At 36.9% G+C, this 17,631-nt stretch overlaps 1 protein-coding gene across 5 annotated transcripts in view; it reads left to right on the plus strand.

The window, feature by feature from the left end:
* LOC135707967 (F-box/LRR-repeat protein 16) overlaps positions 1-17,631 on the plus strand; it is a 125,766-nt gene that overhangs the window by 74,966 nt on the left and 33,169 nt on the right. For all 5 annotated transcript variants that reach the window (XM_065229880.1, XM_065229909.1, XM_065229898.1 and 2 more), the window contains 2 exons: positions 14,548-14,721; positions 14,794-14,911. In XM_065229880.1, coding sequence (XP_065085952.1) covers positions 14,548-14,721; positions 14,794-14,911 — 292 coding nt within the window. The remainder of the gene's footprint in view (positions 1-14,547; positions 14,722-14,793; positions 14,912-17,631) is intronic.

Here is a 17,631-nt window from a genome sequence, read left to right on the forward strand (position 1 = left end):
ACTATCGGGAAGGGGAGAATTTCTATAGACGAGTGCACGGATGGATTTGAGTTCACTCACTCGACAAAAAGTGACACAACAGCGGGGCCCTGTTTACTAAAAATGAACACATATGTGTTCATTTTTAGTACACAGGGCCCCGCTGTTGTGACACTTTTTGTCGAGTGAGTGAACTCAAATCCATCCGTGCACTCGTCTATATAGACGAGTGCACGGGTGAACTTTTGTACATCTACTGCAAAAAAAAAAATTGACACTACAGCGGGGTCCTGTTTACTAAAAATGAACACATGAATAATGCTCGTGTGAAATTTGAAAAGGGCCTATCAACTTTTGTAAATAACTTGCTAGGTTCTTTTCACGAGAACCGAAGTACGGCCACTCAAACCAAGAGCACTATCGGGAAGAGGAGAATTCACCCTACCCGATGGTGTTGTTAGTTTGCGTGGACGTATTCGGTTCACGCGAAAAAGACTTAACTAGTTTTGTGTACAAAACTTAATAGGCCCGTTTCAAATATAACGTGAGTATTATTCATGTGTTCATTTTAAGTAAACAGGGCTCCGCTGTTGTGTCACTTTTTGTCGAGTGAGTAAACTCAAACCCATCCGTGCACTCGTCTATACAGAAGAAAAAGGGTGGAACTGCAATTTACCTAAATGATTTCAAACGAAAATGGAATTTGGCAGCCAAACAAGTGGGAACAAAAGCTCGTGCAAAAAATGATCTATGGTAAGGAGAAAGACTGAAACAATGCTTTTAAAATAAGCATAATACCTGCTAATGTATAGCTGTTACATTGAACTATGAAAAATAAAACACATTTTAAAATCCCAACAGGATTTTCGTGTCCGGATTTTCAAGTATTCAATCTTTAGCAGTGCTGTAAATTATCAAAATCAATTGAACAATTTTGATAACAATGAGAAAAGCAGCTATCCGCTATCGAAGGGACCAGCTTCGAATGGGTGATATCAGTTTGCTTAATCATTTGACGAAGGCATGTATCATTCTCATTTGCTGCAAAAAATTTCGACCACATTGAACATCAGGACTGGGCGTTCAGTGCAGGATAAAATATCGTTGTGCTGAAGAGCTAGTTATTTGACAAATCTTACGTAATCATGACTTTTAATTTTCGAAAACAACGGAATCGCCAGGCTCATGCACCAGCAGGTAGCGCTACAATGTGGTCTCTTGTAAGAATTTGTGTCAAACTACCGGTACCGCCCCGATCCTGTTCTGGAAAACGACCGTTTCAAGCTGTACTGAGATCGCACCATATTAACGCATCTATTCAGCCACAACAACTCCTCAGACGCTATGGTGTAAGTCAAAGGTGCCATAGCTATGATTTCTCTTATGTATAAAAGCTATGTAAAATGGGATGTTTTCCTACCAATCATTGTTGTGAACATTATTGCAAAATTAATACACAATCGTAAATTATCCATTCTATCAAATACCGGAGTTACTTTCGATAGAGTAATGATCTGTTGGACATGTCTATGGAAAAATAGTTCATATCCTGATCTACTGGTATCCGGAAATTCATATTGCGATATACTGTTTGGACCTATCCGAACTATTGAACTGCAATATATCAACCATTTCCCTCTCCATGCTCACTGCAAATGGGCACCTATTCATAACTAACATCGAAAAAGCTCTCATTTTAGGTCTGACAGTTGATTGGCATTTAAGCGAAACTATTCGCACGCGCGTCGGGTAAACAACCTCTGACCGTGTATTTCCGCTGGAAGCCGTGAGTATGACATTGCTCTTGTTTCGGAAAATGTTGATGGATGACTTTATTGACCTTTCCCTTGCCTATGCCGCCAATATCCTTTGTTGACTCCCGGCGCAAATTCAAGTAGCGCCACAAAACGACGACGATAGCAAATATCTATTATGTACACCAAACCACCACCGGAGGTATTAATGCTGCAGATCCATTTTCGGGAGCATTAACCCAAACTAAACGATAATCGCTTGAAGATACTATCAGCAAGGCTTTTAGGCAGTGAATCGAAAGGCTAATCTATCATCATTGACCCAGTCATTGTCAGCCACATCAACATGGTGTGGCTCTGAGGGAGGATTGCCCACGTTTAAATGGTTTGACATTATCTTCGTATTTTCAATACATACAAATTCATGAGCACGATAAAATAAGATGAAAAATCACGAGAGATGAAATTCAAAAATAAACGATTTAGTTGTACTTTCAGTCAGGAAAGATGTAACCTGTCAATCATGCTGAATAGATTATATAGAGATCGCTAAATGCTGTGTGAGTGCGGTAAAATGAGTGACTCTATAAAGCCCGGTTTAAACGATTCAATTCGGCGTTCAACTCAATTGATCTGCGAAATTAATGGCCAGAAAGTTGGTCGATGTCCAACGTTTTGTATTCGCTTTCAATTTACTTGAATGTTGACCACCAGATAGGTGACGGTGGATTGAATTCAACTCACTTGCCTCATCTAAACTCTAAAGCCCTCTAGTAAAAGTATTGGGCGTCTGCCAAAAGGTGTTCTTTTTTTCGAACTGTCATCTGCACTCAGGATATTTGTTAGGTAGCAAACCTTCAGTTTTAAGCCCTTCCTCATAACTCTGTCATTTTTACAATGCCCTTATCATATTCAATTCAACCCAGGGATGCTAGGTACATATATATAAAAAACTTCAACGATATCGACGAGATGTCTTCACTTGTCGCCACCGCTATGTTTAAAATTTTCGGGAAGTGAATGTGTCCATGTTCACTATTTCAGATTTATAAAACAGATTCTTCCCAGAAGTTAAGGGACCTTCTTAAAAGTTAAGACCAATTCGTAACTGTCAAGAGAATATGTTTTTATTTCTGAGAACTTCGTAAAAGCCCTTCTTGAAAGTAAATGTAACGATGAAGAATTTTAAGGATCTTCATAGATCTTCAAGAAACATCGTAGAACTTTCGAAAACTTAGAAGACATTCATTGACCTGCGAAGAAGGTCATGAAAATTTCTACAAGTGCAATAAATTGTATAAAAAATTAACTAACTTTGTAAATGCTCAGCAAACTTTGTAGAAGCTCAGTGACCTTCATAGAATTTCAGATAATTTTGTAGACCTACAGCCAATTTTGTATAAGTTCAGAGAACTCTGTAGAACTTCTTCAAACATAGTTGAAAATAAGCAAACATTAGATAAATTTCTCGTGTAACGTTTGAAACGGGTTTATCATCTTTTTTAAACAAAACTACTAAGGCCCTTTTCGCGCAAATCGAAGCTCACCTATGAAAACCAACACCATTGGGTAGAGGAAATTCTCCCCTTTCCGATAAAGTGTTCTTCGTTTGCGTGGGCATATGTCAGTTCGTGCGGGAAGGGCCTGGGTTTTTTCTTTACCTAAATTAGATTTTAAAATTTCAGGTACATTTTCATAATTCAGAAGGCATCAAAGAAATTCAGTGCTTTATTGAATTCGGGAAAACTATACAAGTTTGGGAAACTTCGTTGAAGTTATAGGCAAGGTTGCAAAGACTCATTTCAGCTAAAATAATGTTTTTCGGAATAATAAAACCAAAAGATGGTATGATGGCATGTTTTACTTGTAACTTACAAGAAGAGGTTACAAAGTATGCGTTGGAAACATAAAACCTGTAAATTTTGCTTTCTATGAGTCACAATCAGCGATTTGCTGATCGCTGAGTGAGTGAGTGAGTGAGTGAGTGAGTGAGTGAGTGAGTGAGTTTGTAAAAAATCGCTGATTGTGACTCTCATGAAGTGAAATAAACAGGTTTAATATGTCAAACACATTCTTTGCAACCTCTTCTTGTATCCTACCAATTCAAAATTTGATCATGGCATCTAATTATTTAATAATTTAGAAAAACATTGTTTTAGCTGAAATGAGTCTTTGCAACCTTGGTTATAGGAACTTTGATTTATTTTAAGATACTCCACAAAAGTTCTTCTTCAAGGTTCAGGCACTTGTTAAAACTTAAAATAATGTCTTAAGACTTCTTGACTTGTAACTAACAAGTACTAATTACCATCATAACATCTAATGACTTCATAATTCCGAAAAAAAAAATATTATAGCAAATGAGTGGAAGTAACCCTGCCCTAATGTCCAACTTTTGAATAGTGTTTGAAAATCCCGTGCGACGATTGTTTGAGCCCATCAAAATGAAGCTATCCAAGTAAACATCAAGTCCGCTAATTTTTGACGTAGAACTACGTCTTTGTCGACTATACTGGGGTGCAAATCAAAAAATATGTGTGGTGAAGGAGTGTTAGGTTTTGAACGCTTGTAACTTTGTCATTTATAGATGAAATTAAAATCCAAATACGCCAATCGATAGGATATTACATAACGAACCTGTTGAAATAAATATTTTTCCAATTTTTCTGTAATTAAACTATTGAAAATGTACAAATGATAATTTTATCACTGATTTCATGAAATAAGCCTTTTTCCCAAACCCAGCCATCACAAACGAATACCACTTGGTTGCACATCATTCTGCTTGAACCTGAAAAGATATAAATCAGCGCTGCTCTCATGCCTCTGCTCATTACCGCTTCGGACGGCGTGGCTCTAGGTCCTGCATCAAGCAGGACAAGGTCAGCGGCTAAAGGTGGATCACGGCGTGACCACAATGAGGAAAAATAATGATGTAAACCCCCTCCCCCTTTCACAACAACCTCTCCCCCTCCCCCCTTCACAACAATCTCTCCCCCTCCCCTCAACAACCTCTCCTAACCCCCCCCCCCACTCATCAACAACCTCTCCTAACCCCTCCCCCACTCATCAACAACCTTTCTTAACCCCCCCACCCATCAAATACCTCTCCTAACCCCCCCCCCCCCCCACCATGCAACAATAACCCGAAAAAGACCTGGACCTTGACGATCACTTTTTTCCGGGAAATAAATTTTAAACAAACCCCAATTATTAGTAAAAACAAGTTTTTCCCTTAATTTCTTCCCACACCGAAACTTTCAAATTTGAACACAAATTGCTTAAAAGACATGTTCGATGCCATTCAGTTGGTGAATTACACACAACTGACGGTGAGCGGCTAAAGGTGGATCACGGCGTGACCACAATGAGGAAAAGTAATGATGTAAACCCCCTCCCCCTTTCACAACAACCTCTCTCCCTCCCCCTTCACAACAATCTCCCCACCCCTCAACAACCTCTCCTAACCCCCCCCCCCCCACTCATCAACAACCTTTCCTACCCCCCCACTCATCAACAAACTTTCCTAACACCCCCCCCCACTCATCAACAACCTCTCCTGAACCCCCCCCCCCCCCCCATCACTCAAATCCCACACATGAGTTGTTGCAACGTGATCAACAAATCAATATCTATGTGTCGGCCACATACTTAATATATGTATGCGTGACCACACATACTATTCATTTGCGTATAAATTTCATGTGCACTTCTGAGCAAGGAATCAAAAATATCTCCAAATGACTAAATCACAAGCGATCTAAGAACCGAATAATAACGCTATGTCAGAAGTGCAAAGCAATAATGATATAATCTTCTTCCTTCTTTTTCATGACAAGCAGCCCGTGCGACACAACTCACTCGGGGCGGTAGAAGGAAACGAGAAAATTGTTGGCAAGCTGCTTCACGAAGTAAAGCCGAACATGATACACGTGTGTTAATGGGAATTTTTTTGTTATGTCTTTTCTCGATTCATATCAAGCTATGTCCTCATCCTTGTATATTGCAACAAAGCAGGCAAGCAATATATCTTTATCCTTCTACCACTCGGATCGAGCTATTTTACAGAGCACGTTTGTCATGATAATCGTAGCAACCGTTTTGTCTGTATCATTGGTTGCTTTATGTGTTTGGATTCGCTGCTTCTGAGTGAATTCTGTTAATGTGTGGTCAAATGAAAATTATGTGGAATTTCACATGGATATTTGTCAAGAAAAATGAGTAAATTGTTTTGAGTCAACCATAACCGAAACATTGAAATATTTGACAATTTTAAAATAAAGTATAATAGTCAAAAATGCATGAAAAACATCAATTTTGTGTGGTTCTACGTCATACTGCGGTCGTGTCTAGGACACAACCCTTTAATTTTTTTTTTATATCTTTATTAAGGAGACCAGCCCAGGGCTAAATCGTCTCCCAAGCCCGCTAATACTAAAAGTGCAATATAATGCTGATATAAGGCTAATATAAAAAAAAAACTACTAGATACAAGAAAAGATTGTAAAGTATGTGTCTTCCATCTCTCCATTGTTGATGCAAACTGATCAAGGTCCCCAAGAATGACGCCACAACATATAGGTGAAAGTCTATAACGTGGAGCTCATAAAGTTCACTTTTCCTATAGTAACTCCCATGTTTACTTCAATCGGTCAGTGCATTATGAGATCACAACACAATGAGCTCAAGTTTTGGAAGAATGATCAGGACTTGATTAAGGATAGCTCAATTAAGGAGAAATATCGATATTTTGAACCATCCTAGCATCTGGCGACAGACCCGGCGAATTGGTTAGAATTCATTTTTCTAAAAACAGGTAAATTGTAGCAACAAAAATCAAAAGCATATAATGTTGAATGATAATTTTGGTATAATATTGCGCATTTTGCACCTTAATGGACTCCGAACTTTGAAAGTGCGGGGATGAAATAAGTGCGGGCCATGCGTATGACAGATAGAGTTGTCAAAGTGACAGTGGTTTTGATTTCAAGATATTAAACTCTCATTGCATTTTACTCGAAACACGTGTAAAAATATTTTGCAAAATATTTGCAATTTTGCAAACAATTCTAAATTACTTATTTGTGAACAATTATATGGTTTTCCAAGTATGAATTAGATTGAAAATGATTTTGAGACGTGTTTAAATTCAAATGGTACACCTTTTTTGTTTCCAAATGTGTTAAACTCAATAGCGTTCTAGGCGTGAAATAACCAAAAAGTTCGTTGTTTTTCGTCAGCGTAACATCAAAGTGCGACTCAAAATATTCCCAAAAATCCAGTCATCACTGCAACAGACAATAATTTATAGAAATAATGATGCAGTTAGTGGTAAAGGGAGCAGTGCTGAGATTTGTCATTGTCATTGAAAGCCTTTTGCGCGATATTGACAAATATGTTTTTCACATAGTCAATGATAGACTTGATCCTCAAAAAAAATCTTTGTCAAAATCTCATTCATTTTTTCGTCAATGACAAAGATTCACCTGGTAACAGAAAGGGTAATTTGTTGCATTCTGAGTCACATTATTGTTACCAAAGCTGTTCAGGACGTAGATGCTTGTTCACTTTAATGGCTCCATGTAATTGTTTTCCTCAAGCCATTTAATTTCATTTTAAATTTAGCTAATAAACAAATCAGCACATGTTCGTCACTGACAAAAATGCCACTGACAATTGACATGGTTTGCCTTGACGATGACTGTTAGCTCAAACGAGTGACCAAAGCAGAATTTTGAGTATCACCGTGTATTGTCGAAATTGTGCAGCACTGAAAGGGAGCATTAGTGGTGAACTGTGGCTAATACTGATTTCAAGGACTATTGGAGAATTCTTACCATTAGTATATCTATGGTACAGAATTGTGAACTCTAAGAATCTTCTTGAACCTGCACGGTTTCAAAGGACATCGTAAAAGTTCTGGTTGATCTATTAGATCAAACTATATGAACTCATGAAGTAATGAAATTGGATTGTTAGCGGAATGCTTAAATAAAACAGCAAAAAAAGGTCTTCTTCATTTTAATTCCACTTAATTAATTCGGGGAACCATGACCGATAAGTATTTCGACTACAATGTGCAGTCTTGCTCAGTGTCATTCCCACTAAAGATTTATATAAATTTAACCACCTTAAGTACTCATCCCCTAGGCAAATAAGTCAAGATCACAGGTCCGATTCTGTAGTTTCATTTTTTTACCAAAATTATTTAAGTGGAATTAAATGGAAGATAACTTTTTTTACTGTTTAATCTGAACTCGATGACGCCGATCTGAAATTTAACTGAACTCTTGAACAATTTGAAGGACCTATCTGATTGATGAATTAAGGATTACCAAACATGATTACGTTGTACTGTTGTTGCACCCTTCCTTTAAAATAACACGTTGTAGAAAAAGCCAAAAATAATCTTCACGCACATAAGCGTTAAGGCCGGCGCACAATAGATACGTTTTCGGGTTTTTTGACAGATAATGCATGGGCTAACTGTCAAAAAACCTGAAAACGTATCTATTGTGCGCCGGCCTTTAATGGTATCGTTCACTTATATTGTGAAGCACATAGCATTTACGTGTGTAATAATTGAATTAATAATGTTCAGGAATGATTAGTCTTTAAGTGACTTCAGATCATTTTCGCACATTTAATGCCGTTTTTGTACTTATTTGTCGTTTTAGCACGATTTTGCGTTTTAGTAATTTTGGCATTTTTTGGGATTAATTTGGCATTTTTAAGCCATTTTTGCCACTCTGATATTGGTTTTCAGGCAATCATGCAGTTTCTTTGGCTTTTTAATGCCAATTTGGAGTTTTAATGTAATTTTGACCAGGATTTTGGCTATGCAACATCTGAGTTCAATATTGATGACATGTCTCAAAGTGGTTCGCAATGGACAAAACTTGACAACACAATCGGAACATTGATTTTGGTTTCTTATATTCTGGTACCCTCTTTCTGGTTGAATCGCGTCAAAACTAGATCATTCAAGTAAATGGGTCAACGAAGACATGACAAGTTTTGGAATTCAGAATAGCGTTCAGAATCAGAAAGGACTAACTGCAATAATCGATTCACTTAATTTATTTTCTCTAATGCTAATAAATAGACCCGTTCCGTTTGCTGTTGCTTTTACTTATGCTTCTGCTGAGTTTAAAATGACTGAAAATGCACCACAAAAGCATCCTTTTAGACGTACACATTAAAGGTGAATTCAGACAAGAGCGTGCACGCGCGGAGCGGAGCGGAAATAGTGACAGTATGAGAGAGTAGTCAAGAGCAAGCAGAATCGTTTCATTACACGTTTACAACCATGACATGAAGGACTAACTAGGAATTTAAATACCGTAAGCGGGGGTAACATTGGGCAAAAAAATTAAAAATGTTCGTTCCCTTCCTGACAACATTCACATTTTAGCAAGGAAACAATTTTAAGCATGTTAATATATTTATCATTTATATATTTACTACTGTCATGGAATTAGTTGATTGAAATTAGTTTCTCATTTTACTAAAATTAAATAAAAATTAGACCAATGTAAAACCTTATGGGGGGTGACATTGGGCCAAGAATTTGGATAAAATATCTTAAAAGATGTAAATTTAACGTAGCTTTTAGGAGTACACTTGGTTATGATCACAATGTACTTCGCATGTATGGCTAAATATCGCGAGAAACCCTCTTCTATCCACATAAAAGTGTAGCAAACTTTGGTTTGCTTGTGGCCATTTTCAAAAACGTGTTTTTGTGACTATTTATAACCCTTAACTTTACAGCACTTTTTAAATTAAACCACGGGTAAATGTTATGTACATTTTACTCCAGGAGCTCGAAAAACATGTTGTAGACATCATTTTCTGTATATTCAAGATATTTGCATCAATAAACATTTCTAGATTGAGCTGGAATTAGGGCGTAACAGCTTTTGCAAACAATGACTTCTCTCGATGATTTCTAGGAATTAAAAAAAAAAGCTGTTACGCCCTAATTCCAGCTCTATCTAGATTTGTTAATTTTGGTCTAATGTCACCCCCTCGGCCAAATGTCACCCCGTCTTACGGTACCCTTGGCTTGACCTCACCTTGCGGGTGCGATTAGAAGCTGGTGGTTCAAGTAGCGTGCAAACTACTAATCATGCATGCACATTGACTGCACATAAAAACTGTGGAAGTTGCTGTTTTATTGTTTTTAACACGTATTTTCTGGACATTGTAAATGCAGTGGAAAATCAAAGTATAATTAAATAAATTATGTCCTCTTCAGTCTGCCACAATGCTACCTATGTCAAAATCATCAAAATTTCCGTTAGAATTATGTTTGCTAGATTTTTTTTTCGATTTCTACCAGTTGCAAAAGCAGCTCCATTGAATTGCTGTACATTGTTAGCAACGGGTAAGGATGAAGAACTTGAAGCTTGTGCTCTTGGTAAGTACGGGTAGGAATGTAATGGTCATCGCTGACGTTGTTAACAGCTGAGGAATTAGTTTATTTAGTTTTTGTTGCATTGATTATCTTAAACATTAGTCCACTTAAATTCATGCAGCTTTGTCTTAGTACAATACGTATGAGCATACACATAGTTTTAAATAAATGGTTCTCCTAGTTATCGCTACCCGTGGAAATATTGTTTTAGTTTGGTGTTGTACATTATAAAGTCAAGAATATAGCAATGTTTACTGTACATAGTCATCATATGATTAATAGGCCCAAATTTGGCATAGTTTGTACGATGATAATTTGTAGAAATGAAATATCTATGTCGGAAATACCTTGATGGTATGTAAAAGTTTAATTTTGATAACAGTTCCATTGAATCAATTCTCTGCGAGACGATTTCGTTTATGAATGAAACCATTGCAAATTTACGATGCTCTTTTAATGTTTGGATGTTAATCGAGCTTTATAAGATGGTAAAGGAAATACATTCCAGTACTTGGTCGGAAACGTGGAGTGTTTCCTACCTGATGCTTAGTGCATGATTGTATGATCGCTTTGCGATTCTTGCATTGCCAAAAATTGGATTTAAGATTTTCTCCACAATTTTAATATTTAAATTTCTTAGGATCTTCTTTCACAGGACAGTCGTCCCTTGCGTGAGATGAAACACCAAAATTCATGCATTTAGCTGGCATGTAGGAATTTGTTGTTCCGTGACCGCATCCCTGGCACTTACGGCACTGGGTGAGGGTTTGGAAATTTCCTCCAGTCTTCCTAAAGTGTTCCCACTTCACTCGGACATGGAGCATACGGCTAGTTTAACTTCACTTTTATTGGTTATATTTCCGGGACCAGATCGGCATAAACTTTCGATTAGATTTTACATAAACATAAACTTGTTTCACTCAAATCCGCTATGCCATTTCTGAGAAAAGTGAGTGATTTACACACATACAATTAAATCATACACATGTGATATTGGTGTTCAAGAAAGGCAATAATTTCGTTTCCAATGCCATATGAGACCGGCATCCGCACACCTAAAGAGCGGCGCACAATGTATCCGGATCTGCGGTAAACCGAGATTCCAGAGACTTTTAATAAATGTTGACACTCTGAGACTAACCAATTATTTTTGGGTTCTCAAACTAGGAAAATTTGTCGATTTGCCGGACAAAAACAAACATACAATACCGACGGACAAAGGCTATTTTTATAGATTTTTGGGAAATGGATATTTGTTAAGATTCTGAGACTAGTCGTACACACTTAAAAATAAATAATTTTACACGTGACGGAACATATCTTTGACATAAAGGATGAGACATAAACATACATGTCATGAAAAATTAAGTGCTCAGAGACTGAAAAGTTCGTTACTCAATGAAAAGCACATTTGATTGGGCTGAATTTCGCGTCTGTTATGACATAATTTTATGTCAAAATTGACGCTCGTATATGTCAGTCTCAGAAGACCTAAATTTACATGATTTTTTCTAAGTGTGTAGGCTGAATAAAAACAGATATAAGTAGAGTTCTGAGGCTACCTAACGGATATATGTTTGATGCCGGACTTCTGAAAGTTTCTGAGATTGGGAACATAAAAATATAAGAGTCTGCGACTTAAAATTTAAGATTGGACGACACATTTTTAAAACATTTAAATTTTCATGAGATAACAGATCTACGATAAAGATATATTTTTTATATCCGGGGACAGGGATGGATCGCTCTTTTGGGACTTTTTGATTACTTTGAATGCTTACCCATCTTTAATGCTATTAATCCAAATTCAAAATGTCTGCACTGTAAAGCCACACTCTGTGCCTTCACTGAAGGTAAAGTTGAGAGCACCAGGGTTTTAAAACTACAGATAAATCTGTTTTTCTACAGATTTTTCAGAGTTTTTAAAACCAAGATTCTGTATTCACAGATTGCAGATTTTTAGGATTTTAACAAATTAATGAAACTTGAGATGTTTAAAAACAAAACATTTTTTTCACTTCAGTGAAATTTTATCATCACCAACACATGCTTTTTTGCGGTTAGGAAATGAGAATGAGAACTATCAGAGGTGTTTTTTTTTCATAAGCCATAAGTAATTTATTATACATAGGGGAAATGAATGTAATATCGGCCTAAATGTCCCTAATTTGGGCCCATACATAAATTCAGCAATCGACTAAATTTTCAATTGCGACCAAAAATATTCATAAGTACCGTCCCAATGACGCGTTCATCTAGATCAAATCGATGAATAGCAGATTTTTAGCTATGGGCCCAATCTTAGATCCATAGGCCAACATTAGAGCCATTTCCCCTATACTTTTATCTATTTGGCATTTTTCAAGGATTCAATTAATAAATTATCAACACAGATATCATCACAGATTTTCTGGACAAAAACTAAGATTTACATTTGGCAACCCTGGAGAGCGTTCTCGAAGCTTCAGTGAAAACACAGAGTGTGGCAGAGCGGTGCAGACATTCTTCATTTTGATTAAGGGGGTAATCCACCCTGGAAATTTCAAAAAATCTTTTTTTTTTTGGCTTAAAAAATACTTTGGAATGTCTACTTTGACATAGACTTAACCGCAAGTCCGCAAGTGACATCGTTCCAAAGTTATAGGCCAATTAGTGGACTCGTGTCCAGACGCTCCAAGCGCGTTCAGGTGAGCGCTCGGAGTACCCACCCGTTACCGGCGAAACGGCGAGTCTTAGTAGTTTCAACTTTAAACGCGATTATCTCTAAACGATGTTTTAAAAATTGACGGGCGCTGTATTTTAGAAACGGCTCATTCGATTTAAACGGCGATTGAATTTTCGAGTTAAGTACCTTTTTTTCTAGTCTTGTAGCCGATTTTCAAAAGAATCAAAAATGGATTTTTGGTGCAAGCTTTTATCTCCAATTTTAGGGTACAAAAACGGACTGTTTTTTTTTTTCAAAACGTTGCCAAATTTTTATTTTTCAACCAAATCAAAAACGGCTACGTACAAGACTAGGGTCATCTATCAGAGAATAACCACAAAAAAATCGTTGTTCCAGCTCCAGTGGTGTGACCGCCAGACGTCCCGCCCCGCGACGATTCAGACGGGAGGTCTCCTGGGAAACTTGGTGCAGCGGCTACAGGAGACATCCAATCGCGCAAAAAAAACTCAATTAAAGAGGACATTTCAATTGACAAAACCATGCATTCCTTTTTTGAATTGATCGTTATTTACCCAAAATTCGTGAAAATGACCTATTTTTCATGCCGCCAGAGTGGACTACCCCCTTTAATAGCATTAACCTATCTATTTTACGACGGATCAACTGGATTTTACATTAGCATACCATAATAAAAAAAAAGTAATGAAAAAGCTTCAAAAAACGATCCATCACTGCCCGGGGACAAGGTTGCTGCCATTCATTTGCTATAAAAAAATATTGTTCAGATTTCTGAAATCATTAGATGATCATTATGATGATATTTTGAACATGTAAGTTATATGAAGAGGTTGTAGTGTATGTTTTTGACACATGAAACATTTAATTTTTGCGCTCAGAGATTCACAATTCTATAATCAGTGAATAAAATCACCGATCTTAAAATCGCCAATTGTGGCTCTCTGAACGTGAAATTGACAGAATGTCAAACACATACTTTCCCACATCTTCTTGTAACTTACAAGTTTAAAATAGCATAATACCATCTAATGGTTTCATAATTCCTATAAACATTTTGGTATAGTAAAAATTGGCAGCAATCCTGCCTCGGGGAGAAGAAATATTCATGGGTCTAGGAGAAACATGCGGAATATGGCATCTGTTTCATCATATTCGTTAAATCTTTGACGGTTACGGAGCATTAGATTTAATGGCACTAAATATTGGATACGTAAAGGTTAAAGTTGAGAAGAGTTAGCATAAGCACTTGGTTGTCTCGTCTTGCCACTTCGAATTTTTTACGGAACGTATCTCAGAAACGACAAAGTTTTCGTGTACGAAATTATAGCAATGCTATTGCTGCACTGTTTAAACAATTTTGTACACAGATTTTTTGTAAATTCTCAAATTCGTGCCATAAATATCGAATTGAAATGGCAAGGCAAGACCACCATAATAATGGCTTTCTGGGGATTCTTCAAACCTTGTCAATAAGTTACAATTACAATCTTACGGTTATGCACCCTGCATAATACACCTCGATTAAAACAGGAAAAATGTCTACAGCAACGAATCATAACGCAACGTAGCTCTACATAAACCTGCAATATTTACACGGACTGATGATAATGTCCATTACCTGTAGTCACATGAATAAATTTCATTTCGCCATAAACCCATTCCGATGAACACATATTAACACATTGTCCTCTCGCATTTTCCTTTACTTGCAGTCCCTATTTGAACTGGAGCTAGCCGGGTGCAATGAAATCACCGAAGCTGGGCTTTGGGCCTGCCTAACGCCTCGGATAGTGTCCCTATCGCTAGCGGATTGCATAAATGTAGCAGACGAAGCGGTCGGAGCTGTAGCACAACTGTTGCCTTCACTGTACGAATTTTCTCTGCAGGTCAGAACCTTGTGCATCTCTAATTCATTTCCTGCAGTATCAATATCGATTGCTTTTACTTGCTCTTTATAGGCGTACCACGTAACTGATGCAGCCCTTGGTTATTTTTCACCCAAACAAAGCCACAGCCTAAGCATCTTGCGGTTACAATCCTGCTGGGAACTGACCAACCACGGAGTAGTAAATATCGGTAAGTTGACACAATAAGCATTACAGCTTCCTCGAACGGTGCGATTAAATCTAAATATTAACTCCGCAAAATTATGTGCCATGCTGACAGGAAATCACTTTTCGATTTGTGCTTACATCCCAAAAAATGCCTAACCCAATTTACCTGACGCTCCGCAACGTCTGACATCCTGTAATCTCATATTTATATGTATGTCAGGTACGCTTCTAGAAATTCGAAAGGAAACAAGTTTCCCAATGATTTGCAATTTTTTGCTTTCCAGAGCAAGTCACAAAAAAAAGGATGAGCGGAAACGATGAAAATGCCACAACCCTGTAACCCTTCCTTTTTAGGCAGGGATATCCGTGGTATGTCGGATGGGATATAATCATGAATAACTAGACATTAGAATTGACGATAAAAATATGTACCTTAAAGCCCCCATTACATGGCCTTGGCTTCAACAGGGTAGATACGTAAAATATGATATTTTCTCTAAATTGTCTTTGCATCTTAATTTTTTTGATTTGTTTTACTTTCATACCCAAGGGAAAAATTTCATAACATTCTGAGACCGTTTGTCCGATAATATTAAAATAATTGCCAAGTGTAATGCGATAAAGAACGCCGGTTCAAAAAACAACTTGATCATCAAGTAATTCAGTAAATCTTGGATTTTTGTAGTTCAGCATTCCGTATTTTGAGCTTCGTTGCTTTAAAAGATCTTTCAGCAGAGCATGTCCTTACTGGGAAAAGTAACATAAGTGCTTTCAAATATTTTTAACTCACGTTTTAAAACTTCAAATTGAATAACCTATGAATGATTATATGTTAATTTCAAATTTGAAGGCACCATAGTGTTCTTCATCCTGATTTACATAAGAAACACTTTACGACAAACAGTAATTTGCGTAGTTCCTGAGATACTGCGTTTGGAATCAAGAAAAGTCAAAAGATATGAGGAAAAACAACATTTTTTATTTTATTTTTTGCCCTTTCTTCATAATACATGGGTTTATTCTCTTGACATCTTGTTTAAAATATGTAGGCGAAAAGTTCTCTTTGGCAATACCTTAACCTATTATCGTCAGGGGGTAAACAACGTCCTTGAGAGCTCAATTTTGGCATGTGGATACATTGTGTTTTAGAGCAACTATTGGCCAAATTTGAGTGCTCTAGGACTTTGTTTACCCCCTGACGATAATAGGTTAAGGTATTGCCGAAGAGAACTTTTCCCCTATATAAGAAAAAACATATGGAATATAATAACAAGGAAAGTTTTTTTTACAGAGTTGGCAAATTTAAATTTTATTTAGCAACTGAAAACGTTATTTCTAATAAGTTCAACGTCAACGTTGTTTGTTCGGAAGTGTGTCCAATGTGGTCTGGAACACTTAACACGACTTGCTTTGATCTTATTTTTGAATTCTGTAGTAATTTGATGTGTCGCATGATGGTTTTGATACGTTTTCCGTTAAATCCAGCGTGAAGGCCCATATTCACCGGATCTTATTCCGGCCATATCTCCGGAACCGGTTCACCGATTCCAAAACCGTTCAATAGCGTTCAATGGGACCCCAAGACCTATCATTTGGCGCCAAGTTTGTCCAAATCGGTTGAGCGGTTGCTGAAAAACGTGAGCGCATTCATTTCGTTACATACACACACACATACACACATACACACGTACATACACACACACACAGACATGTTCCGATCTCGTCGAGCTGAGTCAAATGGTATATGACACTCGGCCCTCCGGGCCTCGGATCGATAGTCGGTTTTTCAAGTGATATCTATACCCTTCTTTGTAAGAAGGGTAAAAATTAAAATTACTCAAATTGCATATTTTTGTTTAATTATTTTTTTTATATTTATTTTGTAGTTTAAATAAAGTATTTCCTACTGACACTGTGTATTTGCTGGGCGAATCATAAATAAAAAAGTTAAGAATTATTGAAAAAATATTTTTTTTTTCCAAAATACTACCGATAGTTCTAGATAGAGCTGGAATTAGGGCGTAACATCCTTTGTAAACAATGACTTCTATCGTTGATTTCCAAGAATTCAAGGCACACCTACACAAACCAACATATCCATCGAGTAGGGGAAGTCTTCCCCTACTCGATGGTGATGTCGATTTGTCAAGGAGAGTCATGACTTTTGAGAAATCCTCTAAAGAAGTCATTGTTTACAAAAGCTGTTACGTCCTAATTCCATATCTAGAGTTATCGAATATAATTGAAATAGTGTTAATATTAAAACACATTAAATTTACAACAAAAAAGCTCATAATGCTTAAATTGCCCCAAGTTGTTATTTTCGAGATACTCGTAGGTTAAAATTCACTTATCGCATAATTTGAGCAATTTTCGCTCTTTTGAGATGTTATTTGTGAGTGTCCAATCTTGAAAGTATGTTTTACAAAAAGCCGAATTAATTTCCTTAAACTTTGCTGTTCACAGTTTTTTAATCATACGCATGAGTTAAGATATAATTAATTATGAGTAAGAGACCGTATAGGAAAAGTGTATTTTTCTGTTTGGCCCCATATACGGCTAGCTAGTTTAGCTAATTAATTATATCTTAACTCATGCGTATGATTAAAAAACTGTGAACAGCAAAGTTTAAGGAAATTAATTCGGCTTTTTGTAAAACATACTTTCAAGATTGGACACTCCGGGAAATTGCTTGAATATGAATTGAATTAAAACCCATTAAATCACATTAAAATACGATGA

The sequence above is a fragment of the Ochlerotatus camptorhynchus genome, unplaced genomic scaffold (genome assembly GCF_037179485.1).
Source record: "Ochlerotatus camptorhynchus isolate MF236.1 unplaced genomic scaffold, CSIRO-AGI_Acam_v1.1 ptg000025l, whole genome shotgun sequence".
In the NCBI taxonomy this organism is placed as follows: Eukaryota; Metazoa; Arthropoda; class Insecta; order Diptera; family Culicidae; genus Ochlerotatus; species Ochlerotatus camptorhynchus.